Source organism: Diabrotica undecimpunctata, chromosome 1 (genome assembly GCF_040954645.1).
Source record: "Diabrotica undecimpunctata isolate CICGRU chromosome 1, icDiaUnde3, whole genome shotgun sequence".
NCBI lineage: Eukaryota > Metazoa > Arthropoda > Insecta > Coleoptera > Chrysomelidae > Diabrotica > Diabrotica undecimpunctata.
Genome location: NC_092803.1, coordinates 4,218,305 through 4,242,599, shown reverse-complemented (window position 1 = coordinate 4,242,599; position 24,295 = coordinate 4,218,305). Strand labels below are relative to the sequence as shown.

The 24,295-nt window shown below is 33.2% G+C and overlaps 1 protein-coding gene across 1 annotated transcript in view; it reads right to left on the bottom strand.

The window, feature by feature from the left end:
• The window catches only part of LOC140444334 (vascular endothelial growth factor receptor 1-like), a 96,313-nt gene that overhangs the window by 55,398 nt on the left and 16,620 nt on the right, over positions 1-24,295 (bottom strand). The window contains exons 5-11 of the mRNA XM_072536086.1: positions 21,546-21,711; positions 18,300-18,445; positions 16,546-16,693; positions 12,044-12,170; positions 8,682-8,890; positions 5,187-5,332; positions 4,231-4,372 (exon numbers count right to left, since the gene is read on the bottom strand). Of these exons, the coding sequence (XP_072392187.1) occupies positions 4,231-4,372; positions 5,187-5,332; positions 8,682-8,890; positions 12,044-12,170; positions 16,546-16,693; positions 18,300-18,445; positions 21,546-21,711 (1,084 nt within the window). The remainder of the gene's footprint in view (positions 1-4,230; positions 4,373-5,186; positions 5,333-8,681; positions 8,891-12,043; positions 12,171-16,545; positions 16,694-18,299; positions 18,446-21,545; positions 21,712-24,295) is intronic.

Here is a 24,295-nt window from a genome sequence, read left to right as displayed (position 1 = left end):
TAAGTTTGTACAATAAATTAATTTTAATTCGCTATCAAATGAACTAAAAATAATCGAGAGTTTTTACCTTTGCCTTTATATTTTATTAGTCATATCTGCTTAATTCATTCTCTTTTAGTTGTATAACGTACTTTCGTGGTTGTATCATATGGCATTCTTCTTTTTCATGTGCCGTGCTCGATTATCGAGCGTAGGCTATTAAATTGGCTACAGTAATTTTGTTGACGGCAGCTCGGAAAAGGGATGCAAAGGATCTGTTAAACCATTCTCACAGGTTTCTAAGCCATGACGTTCTTTTTCGACCTGTCCACTCTTCTTCCGTCTATCTTACCTTGTATTATTAAGTGGAGTATATTATATCACTCTGGATGTCGCATAACATGGCCAAAATATTCAAGTTTGCAACGGCAATAGCTTTTTAAATAAACATATTTTCAAAAATTTGTGAAATTATTATTATTGTATGTACATTGGTCTTACTCTCGATAATTGAAAGACATTTTTTAACATACTTAAATTATTAAACCTATTATAGTGTATTTTTATGTATGAGAGAGTAATAAAACAATAAATTATGTATGCAAATCCCTAAACTGTTGATACGGGTAACTCAATGAAAAACAGATATTTGTCAACAAGTTTACAGAAGTATACAGGAAAACAATTTTAAATTGAGTATGACCACCAGGTATAAAGGTTGGAGCAGAATAGAATACAATATTTGTGAGGGTTACTAATCCCTAAATAAGGTTGCCAGTGTCGGAGTGATGGAGGTTAACAGGTACTAATGAATTTGCAAGAAATGTAAGATGTTTATTTTATTGGTTATATATAACCAATAAAAGTTTAATAAGTACCTACCTATTTGCAAAATAAAGTTTAATTCTTTAGATAAAATAAAACGTTTTATTTTATCTATTTGCAGAATAAAGTTTAATTCTTTGCCTATTTGCAAAATAAAGTTTAATTCTTTAGATAAAATAAAACGTTTTATTTTATCTGAAATGATAACAATCAAACATTTAATTCTTTAATTCCAGGAATCCTCGACAGTAATTGACTAGATAATTACCTTCTAAACTTATTACACAGAAAATGTGATAGTGGGTTTTTCCATTTTGTATATAGGAAGGTCCAAGTGGCGTATTCAAAATTCTTAACAGTTCACTAAAAGTAGGTACTTCAGTTGCAAGGTGCAGAGTTTATTGTGTATACTAGTGTTATGGAAAATTTGGAAGTGCCGTGTAAACGCCGAAAAATTGGTCCTCTAACAGTTAATGAAAAAACATTAATATTTAATTGTTTTAAATCATTTACAGACAAACGTTTATGTGAAAGTGTTGATGAGACCGTTGAGTTAGTTAGCAGTACACTTGGTGTTGGGAAATCTACGATTTACAGAGTTATTAAAGAAGAGAAATGTGGTAGTTTTCAAATGCCACGTAATGCTCCAGGGAAACCAAAATTTCAAATAGAATATCATTTTAAAGAAGGACTTCGACGGAAAGTGCATGAATTCTTCTTTAGACAAGAATTTCCAACATTGGATAAAGTTCTTGTCTCAGTTCGAGATGATAAGGATTACCCAGAAATGAGTCGAAGTACGTTATGGAAACTTTTAAAAGAAATAGGCTTCCGCTGGAAAAAGAATCCCAGAAAGTCTATTTTATTAGAAAGAAGCGATATTGTCATATGGAGAAGACATTTTCTAAGAACCATAAAGGAAATGAGAAACCAAAAAAGAAAAATATTTTATCTTGATGAAACATGGATCAACGAGGGTCATACACCAAATAAATTTTGGCAGGATGAAACTGTTACAAGTCAAAGGCACGCTTTTGTAAATAACTTATCTACTGGTTTAAACCCACCATCAGGAAAGGGACGCAGGCTGATAATAGTACACATTGGCAGTTCAGACGGTTTTGTTGAAGGTGGTTTATTAACTTTTGAATCAACTCGTACCGGTGACTACCATGAAGACATGAACGCTGATGTCTTTCAAGAATGGTTCGAACAAATGATAGATCTTCTTCCTAAGAACTGTGTAATAGTAATGGATAATGCAAGTTATCACTCCAGACTTATAGAAGGACTGCCCACAACCAAGTGGTTAAAAAAAGACTTGCAGAATTGGCTGAGTTCAAAAAATATTACGTACCATCCCGGATCTATAAGAAAGGAACTTTATTCGTTGTGTGCCCTTCATAAAGAAAAATTTAAAAAATACGAAATTGATGAAATTGCCAAAAATCGTGGAATGACAGTACTTACATCCCCACCATATCATTGTGAATTAAACCCGATTGAACTGGTATGGGCACAGATAAAGAGTGAAGTTTCAAGAAAAAATACCACTTTTAAAATTCATGATGTTAAACAGTTGTTTTTGGAGGCCGTAAATAATGTAAAACCTGAAAACTGGGAAAAGGCAGTAAATCACACTATTAAAGAAGAGGAAAAAATGTGGAAGCTGGACAATATTACTGATAAAATGATCGAGCCAGTTATTATAAATCTTGGTTCTGAAAGTTCATCTCCTGAATCTGATTTGGATTTGTAACAAGTAGCTGTAAGTTTTATATTAATATTTTTATTCATCTATTTAACATACCTTAGACGGTTTTAAAAACTATTTTTCTCTTTTGTAATTTTTAAAAATTAAAAAAAATGTGAATTTTTTAAAACCCTTTTTAATGTAGGCCAGTCAGTTCTAATATAGTGTGTGATAAAAGAGGTCACTTTTGTTTACATACACATAACACTTTATAACACTGAAATAATTCATTTATTTTTTACAATTATTCAAAGTAATTTTTCAATTATTCTTGAGCACGCCCATGGAGTGGTCGGAGCTACCAGTTAAAATTATGCTAATTACTCTCTCGTTCATAAAAATAAACTATAGAACATGAATATATTGTGTACTGTCTTTCGGTATGGCAGTAAATACAGACTTTTTTATACTTACATACTAAATAAAATGAATCACTATAGTTACTTTTACAGGAATTTCCATCAGACCCATCGAAAGTATAACAAGAGAGGCAAAATGTTCTTTGAAAAATACCGACAGAGTCCAGTTTGCCAGTCCAGGCAAAAAACGTGTAAGGAGATCAATCATAGATTTGCCGGAATACCAAACAAGAGACATTCTCAGAATAATCTACGATTTTTATGAAACAGACAAATGTCGGTTTACGGTTGAAAAATTAAAACAAAAAAATTTATAATGATTTGGATATCACAATTTCACAGACATCTCTAAGGCGACTTCTACGCAAAATGCAATTTCGTTGGAGGAGAAGCGAAAACAACCAAAAATTGCTTATAGAAAAAAGTGAAATACGAGCTTTGAGAATAAAATATCTCAGGCAAATCAAACATTTTCGTACTCAAAATAGGCCAATTGTGTATGTTGACGAGACTTACTTACACAGCGGTCATACTTCTTCGAAGAACTGGACTGACGAATCAACAAAGGGATTATTTTCTAATATTTCCAAAGGTCAACGACTAATAATGACATGGGATTTATTAAGAATGGATTATTAATCTTCAAGTCAGGTACAAAATCAGGTGGTTTCCAAAGCACAAAGCTTTCTGAAATGAAAGCACATAATTATGGAACGTGGTTACAAATGTTATAATAAAACCAAAATAACAAAATTAAACAATTACTGTGTAATATTTATTTATACAATACCCTCCATATAATATGAAAGACAATATCAAAGTAGTTTTATTTGTTAATTAAATTCAGTCATAATTATTATTGTGTTTATATGTTAAATTGAAGAAATATTATAAACCAGTGGCTTTTTATTTAAATTGACTAAAAAAATGATAACAATTTTATCTTTCTAATGATATATTAAAGCTTGCAAACGTTTTGCGTATTCCGTCGCCAAGTTAACTGGCGTTTGCTGTACGTATGTCGATTTCATAAGACGACTTTACGCAAAGTTTAGCTACCCTCCAAACGTGACCAAGTTATGAAAGGAGTACAATAATTAAAATTTTATTCTGTTGTCGCCATAGCCTAAAATAGGAGGAAGACAGAAAACATTAAGTGAAGTGATTGTAGATGCGATTGATTGGATCCCCGTCGCATGGTGACGGGAAAAATGACTAGTAAACATATATTAATCTAAAATTGTGGGTAATTTCCAATAAAAGTAGTAAGTTGTACTTTGAAAGACATTACACAAATCTATTATTAATACAAACCTGTCACGAAGTATCCGATATCCTTTTCCGCCGAGTTGATATTATTGGTTGCTATACATTTGGCAAGTCCATTCTCTTTTGGGTTGATGACAATTTGGGAAGTTAAGTTTACACCCTGTGACGATATAATTTTGCCTTTAATCTGAAAATTAAGAAATCAAAAGACGTCTTAGGAAATTAGCAAAAACGAAGGTGATATTTGCAATAAATAAACTTGGTTGAATGTGGTTTTCAATATTATTATATGGAGCTGAGACTCGGACATTAAAAAAATGCAATTTAAAAAGAATCGATGCTTTCGAACTCTGGTTATATCGCAGAGTATTAAAAATATCATGGACTGATAGAATTACAAATAAAGAAGTACTGGAGAGGGTTGGTAAAGAAACAGAACTAATCACCGCTATACAAACCAGAAAACTGGAATACCTAGGCCACGTGATGAGGGGACCAAAATATGAAATTTTGAGACTCATCATACAGGGAAAGAGTCAAGGAAGAAGATCTGTTGACCGAAGGCAGAACTCATGGTTGAAGAATCTACGTGATTGGAATCAATGCAGATCGATTGATTTGTTTAGAGCAGCAAGTTCAAAAATAAAAACAGCCATTATGATTGCCAACCTCCGTAGGAAGACGGCACTCTAAGAAGGAGAAATGTTGTTAAAATTTTCAGGTTCTAGAATCTTCTGGAAAACTCCTGAATATAAAAGTATATCAAAAAATCTGTTATGAATGGGCTATGGAAGATTCTCAGTGGTTGCAGAAGCTTTTCTGAACATAATGGAATAATAAACGTCTTTCTACAAATCATACTGCTAACATCCTAAAATAAAATTTTTAATTCAAGTAGTAGTAAGTTGCATATTCTGTTATTGGGTTTCCAATGCTGTGTAGAAAAACATACTCCTCGTTGTTTGGAAACAATTCGAAACATTTCTCCCTAGAATACTTACTGGTTTATATTGACACGTATCGTCTAAACAAGACTTGTACTCCCATTTGAAATCGGGAGGCGGATTGGCTGCAGCCGTGCAAGTAACTTTTCCTGGGATATCTACCATATGAAGCGGATCTGTTTTTACTGTAATTACCGGTCCAGCTGAAATAAAAATAGTAGTAAATATTAAAACATTCACGACCAACCGTCACATATGTGTGACGGTGAAGTTTTCGTAAGAACTGCTTTAGCAACAACACATATGTGTGACTCCGAACTTACGTGATGATATGTTAAATAATTTTACTACAGTTTATCACAGTGGGTCTAAATTGGGACACAGTCCACCTGAAAAATCCTTCTTTCACACGCAAATAACCTATAAATTTATGCACTTATACAAACGTCAAATAAGAAAACTGTCGTTATTGTGTATAATTATTTAGACAGGTACTATAACTATGTGACTTATTTATATACGGTGTAATCTCTTATTATTTGTTTCAGACGTATTAGCAATGTCAAAAGGACATCTAAGTACACGAGACCTTCAATTAGAGGGGGAGATGGCTAGTAGGGCAGTTAGTGAGTACAAAGATACCGAAAATATTGAATATAAATTCGAGGAGGACCATAATGATGATATATTTTATTCTAGTGGAAGTGAATATTCTCCTTCTTATTCTGATAGACAGACTGAGGATACTAGCAATGATGCGGGTGAGTCGAACAATGATGGCGGTGAGTCGAGTAATGATGAGGGCAAAGCAAACGATGCAATTGAGATACATCAGTTTGCTGAACAAGAAAATATAAAAGTAAAAATTTCTATTGACGCAATACCTATACAATATTTTTCATTACTATTTGATGAAGAGCTTTTGATAAACATCGTAGATTTTACAAACCAGAGAGCTGCTTCACGTAAAGAAAACACTAATTTAAAAAATATATCCCTAAAATAGTAAGATGCTGGATAGATATAAATATTGACGACTTAAAAAAATTTTTGCGTCTCTGTATATTAATGGGTAACATAAAACTTCCCTCTTTACGTTTATACTGGAGCACAGATCCAATATAAATCACTTACTACCTATACTAGGCTTAGGCTTTAGTCTGGTAGAGGTCTCTTGGTCGGGGCTCTTATTACAGCTCAAATATAAAGAATCAGTTAGAGAAGTACTGAAGATAAAGGGACGAGAAGTTAGAAGATAAGAGAAGGGAAATATTTGGACACCACCCAATTTTTAGAGGAACACGAAAACCTTAAGACATATAGAATAAGATAACGAAAAAGGTAAGTACAGTTAAGATAATCACGCGAGAATAAAGTAAACCGTGAGAGAAAAGGTATTATGATTGTGCGGTACACACTTATACTTATACTTATACACGAATATTTCGACACATATACACTGTTTATATGATAAATCAAATAGTAATATAAATTAATAACAATGCCTGAAAGATGCCCATGCACCATGCATAAAAATATAAATTTATATCATAACAAAAAAATAAAAGGCAAACAGTTCATCAACAAAGATATATTGAGGTATAGTAGTTAAATTAAATGCACTATAACAATTTTTACTGAACAGTTAGCACGAGATAAGTGATAGCACAATTTATTATTGAATACAAGAAGAATACAGAACAAGAACAGCACGCAGTAGTAATACAGGTAGCAGTAAATAGTAGAGATGAACGTAGTAGTAAATAGTAGAGACGAACAGTAGAGACAAACAGTAGAGACGAACAGTAGACACGAACGGCAAACAGAAGTGACTTCGTTTCTTCGAATCGTAAGACGTCTGTTTGATAAAAGAGAACTTACTTAATATAGGAAGCACTGTATGAAGATATATAGATAAGGATAAATTGAAAATACACTTACCGCCGTTTGATGGAGACAAACTGCTTACCACAGGAACCAACTCGAAAATAAATTCGAATTCTGATCTTAGACAAGCTAAGGATAAAAAATAGTGGGAGTATTAGCCGAAGAGTGTCACGCGAAAATGATACTTAAATAACAAGACTAGTGTGGTCGTTTTTGTAACCTAACCACTTTCTCCCGACAGGAATTATAACTTCATCGAAAACCGACATCTCTGCTTTTCTTAGAAGATAAGCTGGGTGCTTGACAATAGAAACTGATTTCTTTGTTACGAGGAAGGGTTTCTATTTAACAAATGATAGATAAAAAGAGCAGAGAACATTTGGTAAAATATTTCATTGTTAAAAAAAGGCATGACAAATCGCTCGTTGCTTTTGGGTTATTTTTAAGGTTCCTAGCAAAATATGTAGACATAGGTGGAGTGAAAGTAATTTTCTAAGGGGAATAATTTAAAGAAATTTTAAACATGCTTCAAGATGATTTCATATTATGGCACACCACGAAACACTTTGAGATGGTACATGAAAGTTTTCTTTTACTTAGTAGATATTTGCTGACGTGTCAGCAACACGTCAAAGAAAACAAGAATGTCGTACCTTCAGTTTAGAGAAGAAGTGATCAAATATTTATTGGGACAAACAGAACGGCCAAGCAAAAAAAGTTGTTGGGGAACACAACTTGAAAAAAGCGGAAAAGATGTCGACAGTGTAGTACAAGCAAAAAAGGGCTGTCACCTGGGACACATGTCAGGAATGTAAGGGGAGTGATGGACAGCCCATTGGGTTATGTGTTACACCCTGTTTTGCTGAGTGGCACACAAAGACAATTAAACTTATGCTTCATTTTTTATTGGAAAGTAATTTTTATTTTTGTTAATGTTAAAGAAATAAATGATTTTTTATTAATAGTAGCTAAAAAATTTTATGTCACATATTTGTGACACTTGGGTTATGTTCAAATTTTTATTACTATAAACCAGTGTCACACATGTGTGACATTATATAAAACAATTTTTTTTATAATCCTTGTTCAATCATAATACTCCTCCCCAAAAATGGTGGATTTGGCATGTGTCTTTAATGTATTGTATAACCACAATCAGTTTGACTGGACAGACCTAAAAAGAGGTTGGTTGCGAATGTGTTAAAATATATCGACATTTTCGACCATTCTAAAGTATACAGTAAAATAGCAACGTCCAGTATATCTATTTAATAAAATAAATAAAAAATATATTGCTAGTGCGTCCTTAATTTAACCAAAACATATTAAAAAACTTCAAAGAAGCCCAAAACTAAAGTTAAAAAAACTGAAGGAAGTGTTTTAGCATTTTCGTTTGACCAGGTATAGCGGGGGATTCGAAAAACATTCTTAATTCTTTTGCATTTCTGAGATTGATGATTTCACTTTTCCAGCTTCTGTATCAGTCGCTCTGATGATTCCTGTTAGGATGAAATACGAATAAGAGAATATACAGAGACACTATATGTGAAATCAAATCTCAACTCAACTGTCTTTTCTTTTATTATTTTGTAATTGAAGTTTAGTAGACAGTAAAAACTTAACAACCATCATACTATAAATAAATCAATTATTTTTGGAACTTACCAGTGACATTCAGAAAAAACGTTTGGGACTTCTCCATGGCTTTATTGCGTCCAATTAACGTATACGTTCCGAAATCTCCGATGGCTAAATTCTTAATTTTCAAGGAAATTAGATTTCTCCGTTCAGGTCTATAAAACTGAGGTTCTGTAGTTTCAACCTCATATTTCCTTCCCTTTTCTTCCCGTATTGTTTCGTTTCTATTATTTAACCTTAAATGAAAACAGATTTTAAACCGGCGACTGTGTGGTGACAGTTTCTGACAGTAGTTATGTGTTGGAGTAATTATCACCCCATTTTTTGTTTACTTACAAAATTGAGAAACTATTTTATTTTTGCATGCAACCTTAAGATTTTAAGTTATGGTTATATTGTTATATATTCTTTGTCAAATTTTAAAAATTTCCCTTAAAAAATTCAATGATTCCAAAAATATATTAAAATTTTGTTTATTAACCAAGATTTTTATTACAAAATTTGATTAAAGATACAGAATAAAGGAAGAGAGGTCCAATATGCACCCCACTATATTTAATAATTGCCAATATATTTATGGAAGACTTCGAGACCCGAGCACTATCCACATCAATGCTTAAACCCACATGTGCGCTAATGGGCTTCCTGCTATCGCCAGTAATTGCCAATATTATTATAGAAGACTTCGAGACCCGAGTACTATCCACATCAATGCTTAAATCCACATGTGCGCTAATGGGCTCCCTGCTATCTCCACTAATTGCCAATATCTTTATGGAAGACTTCGAGACCCAAACACTATCCACATTAATGGTCAAACCCAGATGTTGGCTACGATATGTTGACGATACATTCGTCATTTGGCCCCATGGCAGGGATGCCTTGGTGTCTTTTCAAACCCATTTGAAAGGTATATATCCTAGTTTCCAGTTCACGTTGGAGGTGGAAATTGATTTATATCTACCGTTTCTCGAAGTTATCATAAAGAAAAACCAGTCATCACTCTGTTTATCGAAAACCCATCCACCCGCCAAACCCGCCAACTCCCATCATTTTCTTTCACAAATTAATTCAGTCATTAACACGTTAACCCCCATATGCACCACATTGGTGCACAGCAAGTTTTTACCACAGACCATGTCTACCAATTTCTCCTTAGTATGTTATCGTGTTTAAGAGACTATGGTCACGTGAGGGATGCAGTTGTTGTGTTATTATATGATAAATTAGAAAGGTCTGGCCTATAGAAAACGTAAATATGTTTTGTTCGGATAAAACCTACCTCCAGCTTTTCAGGTGAGTATTTTTGTTGACATTAGTATTTCACTGTGATATTCGTGTCCAACAATTGTATTCATTTCCTGTAGTAGAAAAGTATTCATATCTTTATATATTGAACAAAAAAAGATTATCAGAAGATGAGCTTCGTCGAATACTGGAAGAATCTGATTTCAGTGACTATAATATATCAGATTATGACTCTGATGCTGATCCTGCTTATCGAGAGAATGACAGTGATCAACTTTATTCGAGTACTGGTGAAGAAACTGAACCCAGTAATTCTATTGACAAAGTGGTAATAGGTAACTGATTTCGCTCACAGTACAAATTGGTGTCTTGATTGTTTACTTTATAGAAAGAAGTGACGATGTTAGGAGACCAAGAAAGGAACAAAAGTTGTATATTGAAGCAGGTCCTTCTAATTTAGTCGATGATTTAGTAATTGGTCTTATTTGTAATTTTTATTTTGTATTGATTTGTTGATTATTTAGAACCCAGAGAAACTGACGGAATCATCAACATAGAGGATGTGAATTTAAAAGTAGATAAAATATTGTGGAAAGAAATAGATAGCCCGGAATAATAACATAAATTTAAATTTACTAATAGTCCAGGATTCAACATTGACGAGGAGCAACTGAGTGATTGTGAACCGATTGATTTTTACTTAGTATTTGTTGATAATAAAATTTAAGATTTATTTATAACAGAAACAAATAGATATGCTCGACAGAAAGTAACTGAGGGGATTATAAATGAAACCATCAAAAATTATTTGCTTTTGTGCAAACCGCAAGACACAGATAGAGATGAATTACCTCATTTTTTAGCAGTTATAATGTGGATTTGATTAGACAAGAAAATTTTATAAAAATGCGATTTCTCAAAGTTACGGTTTTAGCAGGAATCGATTCGAGGTCCTTTTAGATTGTTTTCACATTTCCGATAGTGAAAATATTTCACTTAATAACAGACTGTGCAAAATCTCACCGTGGGGTCAAATTCAAATTTTCGTTAAGTTTTTTCTTTATAAAGTCCACAGTTGCCCTTGAAACTTTAGAAATGGATGCCATTTTTCTGTTATAGTGGTTAGTGTTCAATAATAAAGTTTTTATTTCCGCTGTTTTCCTTGGTGAGATGTCTTTGGCTTTTCCCTTGATGTTCGTGTACCACAGGTGTAATTAACATGCAATGTTTGCTAAATTTACAAAAAATAGTATACGATTTTCAGAATATCACTAGAGAGTAATGGAAAGTATTTATTATAACTCTTAATATTATAACACCAATAATATAACATGATATGCACACGAGTTACAAGCTAGGCTGGACAGCACTCACCAACAATAGTATCTGAGTCACGTGTTGCCACGTATGCTGTGTTGCCACTGCTCCCAGACTATTTATTGTACTTTTATAAAGTATTACGGGATTAATGCGACAAACAGACGCATTAACATATATACTCAATAACTCAATTAAATACCCTTTTGTAAAAAAAATTGAATTTTACTAGGTGGCTCTTATAATTGGATCACCCATTATAATTGTTTAGGCTTAGTCCTCTTCTAGCATTTATTTTATATATATATATATATATATATATATATATATATATATATATATAAATATATATATATATATATATATATATATATATATATATATATATATATATATATATATATATATATATATATATGTTCGGAAAGATTTCCGCGGTTAGTACAATTAAACTTAGAGCTAAGATTAATATTATTATAAAAATTAATATTAAACTCACCAGTCTTCCGGGTTGAACCGCGTCGATATCCATTTTGCCGAGCAGTAGTGAACTAGTGAGTGAACTAGAAGTGACTAGTGAGTGTAGTAGTGTCTGGGGGCTCGGGAGACTGAGACCTCGGAAGCCCTGAAGAAGACATCAGAGAGGATGTCGAAAGCTCGGCAAAATGGATATCGACGCGGTTCAACCCGGAAGACTGGTGAGTTTAATATTAATTTTTATAATAATATTAATCTTAGCTCTAAGTTTAATATATATATATATATATATATATATATATATATATATATATATATATATATATATATATACTAAATCTACTTACCAAGTAAAATTTGTATGTGGATGACCCCATACCTCCACAACCCACGTAACTTGATCTTTTCCCGCTTTTGGCTCCTTATGGTAAGTATCTGTTCTTTCTCTCATAACAATGGCGTGGAAATTCTTATCTGGAAAAATAAGTGTGCCCGCAAATACAATATTAAAAGCTACAATATCATTAATAAAGTTTTATTATTTTCCCAGATAAATACATTTACAAACGAACATGAATTTGGAACTATCAGATTATTGGAAATTAAATTGATCATATTATTGTATGATACCAGGAACTTGTTTACCAAACTCCCGAAGAAGTCAAAGAAGGACCTAACATACTCGACAATGAAATAAGACTGGTGATAAGTAAACTCAAGTATAACAAAGCACCAGATCAAGATATGATAACAGCAGAAAAGCCCAAAGATACAGAAGAATCTGGAATAAAATGGCTTCACTTGCTCTGTACCAAAATATAAAATTCAAAGCAATGGCCTGACGACTGGACAAAATCTGCAATAACAACAATACATACAAAAGGTAGCTTTTATAAATGCGATCACTATAATAGAACCAACTGTCTTATCTCAAGCCAGCAAAATAATGCTACACATAAATAATGAAAGATTTTCGTACAAAGAGAAATACCCCAAGACCAAATAAATGGCCAAAAAATAAATAAACAACCTACGTTTTGCAGACGACACAGCACTTCTAGAAAATAGTCAAGAAGAGTTAAATGATCTTATACGACTGGTTAAATACGAACGTTAAATATTTGGTCTGCAGTTAAACATATCAAAGACAAAGATCATGATAGTGGATAGATAACATAGACATAGATATAGATATAACCACCATCCACACATAACCACGATTGAGCGGTTAGAGGTTGTGAGCTTATATTTATATCTGGGATGATTGATCACAAATATAGGAAGGACTCTCAAATTTCACGAACTCTAAAAACGAGCTTGGTCAACTGCTTAATGTATCCAATACTTATACGGATATAAATCTTGGACCCTAAAACAAGCGAAAAGAAGAAAGATAGACACTATTGAAATGTTCTATTGCAGAACAATGTTACAATTTTTGAGGACCGTGTTGGTAGTCGTCTTATGTTGCGTTTGTCTTCTTTGGGCGCCAGTCAATTAGTTTTCTGATCCATCTTGAGTCTTTTAGCCTCGCTATGTGACCTGTCCAATTCCATTTCAGCTTGGCTAACGTTTGACGATATCAGTGATACCTGTTCTTTTCCTTAGGTATTCCTTCCTTAATTTATCTTTCTTTGTCATGCCGAGCATCTATCTTTCCATGCGCCTTTGTGTCACTCGCATTTTTATTGTTGTTGTTTATGTGAGAGTACGAGTTTCTGCTGCGTATATCATAATAGGAAGAACGCATTGGTCAAATATCTTCAAGCAAGTGATAATTAAGCATTTCCCCGTCTATTTTTATTCCTCTATTTTCCCACTTTAGCATTTTCCAGGCGTATTCGAGGACTGTTATAAATAATTTATGCGATAGAGTGTCGCCCTGTCTCACACCTTGCGTTATATGAATTTCTCTGGTGGTATCATGTAGTTTTACATGCATTATGGCGTTTTGGTACAATGCTTGTACTAACTTTGTAAGCCAGTAATCTATTCTACTATTGTTCAGAGCAGTTATAATGCTGTCTAATTCCACAGTATCGAAAGCTTTGTGAAAGTTTACGAAGATAAGTACCAGTGATCTGCTATATTCTATCGATTTTTCTATTAAGGTGTTAGGTACTGTTTGTAGGTAATCATTTGTTCCGAATTTTGAGCGGAAGCCAGCTAGTTTTCAGGGCTGGTAGAAATCCAACTTTTTTTGTCGTGATTATTCTGGTAAACATTTTATAGATGTGGTTCAATAAGCTGATTGGTCTATAGTTTTCTAGGTGTGCCTTGTCTCCTTTCTTGTGTAGTAAAATTGTTACTGCATTGTTCCATGTTTCCGGTATGCAACAATCTGTTAGACAAAGGGTAAACAAAATTTTTATTTGGTTGGGAAGGGGCACGTCCGCCCATCTTTAAAGCTTTTATTACGACTCCGTTTTTTCCTGGTGCTTTGTTGTTTTTCATCGTTTTCATTGCGTATTGGATTTTGTTTATTGTGATCATTGGCATAAGCTCTGAACCCTGGTTGATGATTTTGCGTGATGCGGTGGTTTGGACTCCTCTTTGACTTGTGTATAGTTCTTGATAGGAGTCTTCAAATATATGTAGTAGTTCTTTTCTATTTAATATGGGGACTCCTTTTCTGTTCTTTAGTTTGTGTTTTTCATATTTTACAATGTTTAGCCGTTTTCGCAGGACTTTCAGACTTTTATTCTCTTCTATAGTTCGGTGGACCTTTTCATTCTTAAATTTTCCTAAATCTCTCCTTGTAGCTTTTGATACTTCTTTATTTATATTTCTTAGTTTTTCTTTGTCAATGCTTTCGTTTCCTTTGATTTTTCTTCTACTTTCCATTAGTTGCTTTGTTTCAATGGTTATTTTTTGTCTTGGCGTCTTTTAGGGCAGCATTTTACTTGAGCCTCTCGATATTTTGTTGGGTTGTTCCATATTGGGTTGGCTTTTTTCCTAATCATTTTAGATATTTCTGTTACTAAGTCTAATTTTAGTTTGGCTCTGGCCTTTCTATGATCGCTGCCTGTGATAAAGCTATTAAGGACTGTGATATCGTTGAATATATGTTTTTGTCACTGATTAGGTAATCTATCTCGTTTCTGATCCTGCCATCTGGGCTTTTCCACGTCCATCTTATGTGGTCTTTTTTTAGAAAAGAAACTATTTATCTGGTATAGATTTTGTTGTAATAGAAATTCTAGTAGTGTATGTCCCCGCTCGTTTCTGCCTTTGGATACAAATTTACCTAATGCTGTTTCCTGTTTTTCCTGCTTTAGACTGATCTTTGGGTTAAAGTCGCCGCATATAATGGTGTAGTGTGTTGGTGTTTGTTTCAGTGCCGTTGAGATACCATCGTAGAATTCTTCAATCTGCTCATCCAGATGGTCCGTTGTTGGAGCAGGTCTTTATTTATGCCCTGATTTGAGTGTCGTCAGGTTTTCTCCATTTCGCCTTACTTTACTAACTATTTATTCTAATAAAATATTAAAAAGTTTTGTGTCATTTGATGTTTTATTCTAAATCTGTAAAAAATAGTAGGCTCTCTGATAGTTGACCACATTTTTAACAGGAAACCTGATGAAAAACGGATGATAATAGTAAGTCTTTAAATGATTTTACTTTTAATGATTGATCTTAAAACTCCTATAATTTATAAAACGTTAAAAATATAAAAACTAATTATGTCATTACCGGTCCCCGACTGACGGTTGGTAACGCACCGAGTCCACGCCAAGCCATAGGTACCGGTGGGACCGGTAATGCACAGTTGCGTGGTTTAGAAATTTTTGTAAATATAATTTTAATAGCTATTAAATGTGGAAATAAAGCCTACAATCCATTTAAGACGACAAAAGGACTTCTACAAGGCTGTGCTACGTCCCCTACTCTGTTTAAAATATTCTTGGAAAAGACACTCAAACCATGGAGGAGAAAGTGCGAAGGAATGGGCATACCAGTAAGAGACGAATACCTATACACCTTAAGTTTTGCCGACGATCAAGTAGTCATCGCACAAGATGAAGAAGATCTCAGCTTTATGCTCAGAAAACTAGAAGAAGAATATAAAAACAACGGAATGGAAATAAACTTAGAGAAAACCGAATACCTAACAACACAAAACAAGGATATGAGAAACCTAGAGATAGACGAGGGAAGACAAATAAATGGAACAGATAAATTCAAGTATTTAGGAACCATAATATCGAACCAGGGAACAACAGAAGAAGATATAAACAACAGACTGAGGCAAACAAGAAACTGTATAAGACCAATAAACTCAGTGTTGTGGGATAAGAACATTACGATAAAGACAAAAAAGAGAATATATAATACCCTGACATGAAGAATCCTGACATATGGGTCCGAAAACTGGACAATAAACAAGAGAAATAGAGGTAGAATAAGAGCAGTAGAAATGAAGTTCCTGAGGAGAAGCTGTAGACTTACAAAAAGAGACAGAATTGAAAACTCAGAGATTAAGCGGAGAATGGGAGTGCAATCAGACATAATCTACTATATAGAGGAGAAGAGACTATCCTGGTACGGCCACGTCAGAAGAGCGGACAGAGGACGCTGGATAAACAAAATCACAGAATGGAGCCCGATTGGAAGAAGAAAGAGAGGAAGACCCCGAAGGTCATTCAGAGATGAAATCGACGAGGCTATGGAGAAAAGAACCCTGCGAGATGGAGACTGGAATGACAGGGAAAATTGGAGAAAACGGTTGAGTGAAGGAAGACAGTGAAAACTGTGGAAATCCTTAGTAGTAGTAGTAGGAAATATAATTAACCTGTTAAATCACCTGGACTGAGAAAAGGCGGATTAAAAAAAATATTTTTGTACTTACCAAAAACAGTCATTGTTATATTACTAACGGCATTATGATGGTAATAATCGGATACAAGACATGTGTAGACCCCCATATCGTTTTTCGTGGCATTTAAAATGGTCAATGTAGACTCATTGAAAGTATTTTCTTTATTCATCCTTTTTGACTGAAAAATAAAAACAACACGTGTAAATTATAAATGTTATTTTATGAGTAAATGTTACTACATTTTATTATCATGGTCATTCATTCCCAAACCCTGTAAAATTCCTAATTATAATATACTAGGAGCTCCGATAAATATCTTTCTTTAAAATAAAAAACCATATTTTTACATAAAGAAAATAAAAACCATACTACGATTTTAGAGATTTTCCAACTTTTTTATGATGTCCAAGTAGAAAGGTTGTGAGAGCTCTGTAAAATAAAAGTTGTTTCATCAATTATCTCTTTTTTTGAGCTAAACTTTTTATTTGAGAGTCGTCTTTCCAGATTTTCAAGATAATAATCAAAGAGGACCAAATTAGGAGAACAAGCTGGACGAGAAAACAATTCGAAGCCGAATCTTATGAATTTTTGCTTGTCATAACGCTCTTGTAAGCCGGTGCATTATAATGGTCTAAGACAAGGGGACGTGATGGCGTGTCTCCTCTTTAATATTGCCTTGAAAAAGGTAATCACACAATTAAATATTAGAATGAATGGAACTATTTTTAATAGATCGACGCAAATTCTCGCATTCGCTGACGATATAGTTATAGTGGCAGCTATATGAGAGACATGGTGCAGTGTTTTACAAGGCTTGTGGACACGGCAAGTGAATTAGGACTTGGTGATAAACGAGGAAAACACCAAATTTATGTTGGTTTCTAAAAACCCCCGAAATATCCAACAGAGAATTCAAACCAACAACCATACCTTTGAGCAAGTCAAACAATTCACATATCTTGGATCGCTAGTAAATGCAACAAACACGACAACCGACGAAATAAAAAGACGCATAGCAATAGCACACAGAACTGTTCACGGTCTCCAGAAACATTTAAAAAATAAAAATATAAAAAGTGCAGTAAAGCTCAATATATACAAGACCTTAATAAGACCGGTTTTATATATGGAGCTTATCTCAAAATGATGAAAGACTTCTTGGTATCTTTGAGGGAAAAATTCCTAGAAAGATTTTTGGGGCCGTTATTGAAAATAGGCTATGGCGTCGAAGATACAACTTTGAACCATATCAGTTATACACCAATCCAGGCATTGTGAAATTTGTTAAAGTGCAAAGACTTAGATGGACTGGATACATTTGATAGGATGTCAAATCACGAATACACGAAGAGATTAACATTTTCAAAACCAGAGGCCACAAGAAGTAGAGGACGATGAAGGAGATGAATTGGTGATGTGGAAGAACACCTACAGATTCTAACGATCAGAAGATGGAGGGAAGTTGTCATAAATCGACAGGAGTAGCAACTTCTTTGTGAGCGGGCCAAGATCCACAACCAATTGTCGAGCCACTTATAATAATGATGAAACAATACCAAATCAGATGGTATTGACCAAATCATATATATCCACTATCTTATCTCACATTATCAGCCCATCTGCTGAGGATGGTAAATGTTCTAGTAATCTTAAAGCAGGGGTATTTTTTTCAGTTTGCAAAAAAGCAAATCCACTTTTGGTGGATAGGTAGTTTTATGTTTATATGTTTAAAATCCCATTAAAGCGACTATAAACTGTAAGAAAAACCAAACACCTTTACTTACATCAAATCCTGTAGGAGTATTCCAATTAAACGTCACGTCGACTGGATTATGCATTGAACAACACTTCAGTCTGATAGTGTCGCCGATTGTTGTATGACCTTTGTTCTCATCTGCTATGTTCGGCGTGGTAATAGATATTGGTTTTCCTACAATAGGATTTTTATTAATTTAGAGTAATACATTTGTAAGATTAAACTTAGAGCGTAAAAAATCAATAATTAATTTTTTTACATAAATACATAAATAATACGAGTGTATCAAAACAACAATGGTCCAGGGCCAGTATTTTTTTTTATTAAGTTTTAGCCTATTTATTATCTCTAAAAGCCATTGTTTTCAATGCAACAAACAGCCAAGTCCTGTCTCCATTGGTTATACCGTAGACAGTACAAGATTACTGTTGTTGTGAAAAGAATTTGTTATGATTCAGCGCAACAGTGAGTTAATTCCACCTGCGTCTATGAATGCATTAGTTCAAACGTAATACTATTGTGTTCAATGTAAGCCGTTGTGAAATTTTATTAGTTAACGTGATATGGATTTAAATGAACAAACCGAACCTGAAAACAAGCAGGCTACCCGAAAGAGGTTAAGAAATACAGAAAAATGGCAGCGTAATTCACGGAATGCTTTGCGAAACAGTGGCATGACATACAAAACCAGCAGGGGAAAAGTAGTTAAAGGTAAAGTTTTCCTATCTGACTTTGACTGTCGCTGTCGGCGAAAATGTATAGAAAAAGTTGATATAAACAAACGGCGTTCATTGTTTAACTCGTTTGGCATTTAGGAGATTATAGCCAGCAAAATACCTACTTGCGTGGCTGTATAAAAATTTGCAAAACTGTGAGATCCTGTATGCGAAATGGGAACGGTGCTCCAAAAAATCGTTTATATAAATACTTTCTGGATACAGGTGATGAGAGTATTCAAATATGTAAAAAATGCCGAGAATGTAAGAACCTCGGTAGTTACTTACTTCAATCTTCATGAAATTTTCTTTCTACTTATTTTTTGCTGTAAAAGGCGATAATGAATTCTTTTTTTTTAGAGAAGCATGTTACTCTGCAGAGTTTGACCTATCAATAAAGAAGTAGTGGATATTGGAAAATCATCGCTTAGTACATTGTTAAAAGACATCGGATATAAAATCAAAAAGGATGACAATCGACGAGCATTAATTGAGCAAACTACAGTAGTATTGCTGCTCTAAAAGCCAGATTTTTTCGTAAATATATGAAAAATCTTTAAAAGTGTATTTACAAGATTCATCTAATTCATCAACCGAAGTTGTTTTTTAGATGCAACGTGTATTTACTCCAAAGGAAATTAAACAAATTCTTGACAAAACAATAGTGCCAAAAAGTGTTCGAAAACTAGGAGGTTATGATGGTAAACGTTTTGTAATTGTTCACACAAAAGATTTGTTTCGGGAGCAAATTTATTGTTTTGTTCAAGATCTAACGTAGCTGATTATCATGGAGAAATGAACAACGAACTTTTTATTAAGTGGATAAGAACGCAATTAATACCTAATTTAGAATATCCTTCATTGGTTGTAATTAATAATACTTCTTACCACAGTGTCCTTTTAAATAAATAACCTTCAACTACTTCAAGGAAAGATGAAATTATTAGTTGGTTGATAACAAATAATATTAAACTAGCGGACCAACTCGACATCGAGTTTTTTAAATGAAATTTTTATTTTGCGAGAAAAATATACAATATATACAATGACCGGAAGTAAAAATATTTTTATCAATAACTCAAAAACTATAAATGATAATTTCGTGAACTTACATTTTTGAACTCTACGCTAAATTCTCTATTGATTTGACTAATAAAACGAAACCGGAAGTCGACGTCAAAACCGGAATGCAATTTTTAGTTCATCAAATGTCGACATGGATATCATTTAGCAGTTAATTTTGCATGCTGATCACGAATCCGGTGTCAGATTTACTTTATCTTGACGTTTTATGCGCGTTTCGGGTCACTTTCGGTGTCGGATCGCAACCGGAAATACATATTTAGATTCGTCTCGACGAGACCTTTCGATCCATATATACATTGTGGGGTCTAAAACTTAAAGTAAATTTTAACTTCCGGTCATCTCAAAACCGGAAGTGAATTTTTGTACCAAAAGTATATCTTGACAATCTCATAAGTAATACTAATAATATTCCGAAAAAATATTTTAATTATCTAATATGGTTTTTGAGTAAAGTGGTAGACAAGAAAAGGGCTTAGCGTTTTAGTATATAAGATATGATCCACATTTTTCTAAAGCTGAATTGCTACAAATAACCAATAATAACAGAAAAGAAAATATATCTGTAATTGACGAGTTTTTCCGAGAATATGGTCATGAGGTGTTGAGACTGCCTCGTTATCACTGTAAAATTAACGCAATAAAACTAATTTGGAAACTAATGTGTCGGACATACTAATCATCTTTGGCTCTTTATGAGCCAAAGCCTTTTTCAGAACAATCCTCCATTCGCCCCTGTCTCTGGCAACTCTTCTCCATGCTCTAAGTAATAATAAATCCTGGTAATAGCTCAGATGTAGACAGTGACGAGAATTAAAATACATGAGTTTCTATTTCGATTGGCAATCGGTTAGCAGTTTATTATTATATAGTTACCCAATCTTTTATTTTTTCATATTCATATATGAATATGAAGAATATGAAACATGAAGAAAAAGATATCTACAAAAAAAACCATTTCCTTCACTTTCATGTTTTCTCAATCTTCTCAATAGTGAAAAAGAATAAACGCTTAATCTCTTTTTAATATTAAACTAATTTTAATAATTACTATTTTCCAAAAAAGTACCCAAAATAATACCAAGAATTTAAAACAAAAAAAGTTTATTGTACAAATAATATTAAGATTAATTTTTAATCTTCTTTTTGTAATATTTTTATTAATCCTATTTCCGGCGAATATTAATCCAAATACACAAAAATTATAATAAATAATATATTTATTAAATTTAACTTTATAAAATACATCTACCGTGATAATAGCCATTTCGTAATTATTACATTGACAGTAGTAGGTATCAATGATAATTATCTACTCATCGCCGTACGTTTCATTTAATATTTTGATTTAACTTGTTTGAAAATGAATTATGACGCACGGGAAAATATAGAGTGGACGTAGTATAATATATTAAACTGAAAGTAAAATATTAATTTTCGTTTTTTTGATATATCAAACTTCATAAACCACTTACTTTCAACATATATATATCCAATAGTTTTTTGGGCTCTTGTATTATTTTTTGTGTATTCACAAGAAAACCTTTTTTCTTCTTCCTTGGTTGTATCATTAGTAAAGATGCCGTAAAACTTTTTATACCAGTACATAGTTTTTCCTTCCAAAAGTACATTTAGTGGAACCTAACCAAAAATAAAAAAACAAACCGTAAATATATTATTCAAAAAAGTGCGTGTCACGTTTTTTTTCTTATATTGTTATGTGGTGGAAATGTGAGACACTGATAAAAATATTTAAAACCCATTCCCTGCCACGATCCCCATTTGGGGATCAAGTTTGTTTTTTTTTGTATCAGTTGGCAGCAATTATTATAAATTTCAAGATAAACGGCTTTGTGTCAACGACAATACTTCTATTTAGATAGTGAGTGGCGGTATTTTAGTTAGTCTGCATAATTTTTCGAATAAACAAAGCACAAAGTTGAAATTGTATGGTTAAGTTATTTTGAGAAATATTACTATTTTTTAAGTATTTGATTTCGTATTGTTTTTAGCTTTAAATTAATTTTAGGCATATATAATATTCAGTTGTAGGTTATATTAGCACATTTTAGTTATTAACACACAGGACTGTACTAGGATTTTTAGCGTGATACCCATTATGTAATAATATTTCGGATTTTAGTATCTTTATGCCATAATAATGTTGACTATAAATAATATAAACATAAGTTTCAATGAATGGTTTTTACATAAGTTTATTTATTGTTTTCAGAAATGAGTACAAGGCGATTTTATAAATTGGCTGAATTAGAGAATATTATAAATGACCCCCATTTCTTGGATGGCGATGAAGGTGATGGAATTGATATTGTTGAATTGCCACCCGATAACGTCTATGATGTGTCTGATGTTAAAGAAATAGATGACGATATTCTAGAAGACACGTGCCCTAAAGATGTTTCCGGCAAATTGGAAATACATTCAGCTGCTATAAATACTGAATCATTATCACCGCTTTATGAGACACCTGTTGAGACTCCTTATAACACTCAAAACGAAATCCCATATAAACGCCAAAAGAAAACTGAAGCTCGGAAACTAAAACCAAATTCAGATTGGTAAAAATGTAGGTCAGACTTTATAAAAAACTTTGGGGATAATACGGATATTGTACAAGCTAAAGAACAAATAAGTCAGTCTCTAAAGAGAAAAACTCCTGTAGAAGTGTTCGAGATGCTATTTAATCACAACATTATGTGTGATATAGTAAAACAATCTGTCACATATGCTGGACAGAATAACAGAAATGCCTACGTTCTCGGTGAATTGTCTAAGAAAGTTTCTGGGAATATTGAAATGTATTAGTGTAAAAATAAGGATTTATGTATAGAGAGTGTAAGAAAATTTTTATCAAAAAACAGGTATTTATAAATAAAAAGAAATTTACATTTCAATGGTAATGCTTGTCTAAATAAAAAATCACGTAAACCAAATTTTAAAATTGGTCCGTTGATTTCTAAAATGAATCAACAATATTGGAAAGCCAATATGGGAAACAATATGGTAAAGGCAATTCGGTTTGGCTTCAAACAGTGGACAATGTATTGCGCCGAAAGTGGGTATTGTTTTCATACCGAATTGTACACTCGAAAAAGGGATGATGAACATGAAGTCCAAGGTTTAGGAGCATCTGTGATACTGAATAATATATCTGTTATCGAAAAACCATCAAACCACGTCTTCTATTTTGACAATTTTTTCACAAGTTTCAACTTGATGAAGATTTTAACCGATAAAAAAATAGCAGCCACTGGTACAGTACGATCTAACAGAATGAACAATAATTGTCCGCTGAAGTCAGAAACCGACTTGAAGAAGGAAGACCGAGGTACCATAGATTATAGATTTGATACTAAAAATGAAGTGCTTGGTGTCATATGGAAAAATAATAAATGTGTCAGAATGTGTCTAACCACCAAGGGACGAGCCCATTAGACAAAGTAAATCGATGGTCAGGACTAAAAAAAACAGATCAACATTACACAACCTCACTGTATACATAATTACAATACATTCACCACGTGGATAAATTGGATTGGTACATCAGTAAATATCGAATAAAAGGAAGGAGGCTACAAATGGTATTTTCCCATTTTTACAAACGTTATTGATGTGACAGTTGTAAATGCGTATGTACTATATCGTCACGATAATAAGACTATAGGGGAGACTGGGGAGGGTTGAGCCAGTGGAGGTTTGAGCCATAAATATTACATCCATAATGAATACTTAAGTTAATTTATTTTTCCGTTTAGTGGATGCTTACTTATTCCTTCTTTATCGTTATCTAAGTCCCATGTCAAATCGAAGTCTGTTAATAAAGTTTGAGTGAAAAGTTGTTTTTGAGGTTAAACAAGTTTTTTATCAAATTGAATAAGGATTTTGACGTGACAACGTCTTAAATTAGGTTGTGGCTCGGAGTCACTCATGAAAAAGTGTAACGCCCGCTCACGTCTGTTACGATGAGTCACCGAACGAGACAGAGGCCCGCCGGACCGGCGAATGCCTTGCGTCTCTCTCCCACTCAAACATGATCGGTCCGCTGGTGCGATGCTATTTCTCCTATCATCGTCCTATCCTCAACAAAATCACTCAAATAGAAATTAGTTAAGTTTAAGTTTACATGTACAATGTTTTAGTAAACAAAATATATTTCTATAGTTAAAATTTGTGCAATTCTTATTTTCATTCAATTCCTTGTTCC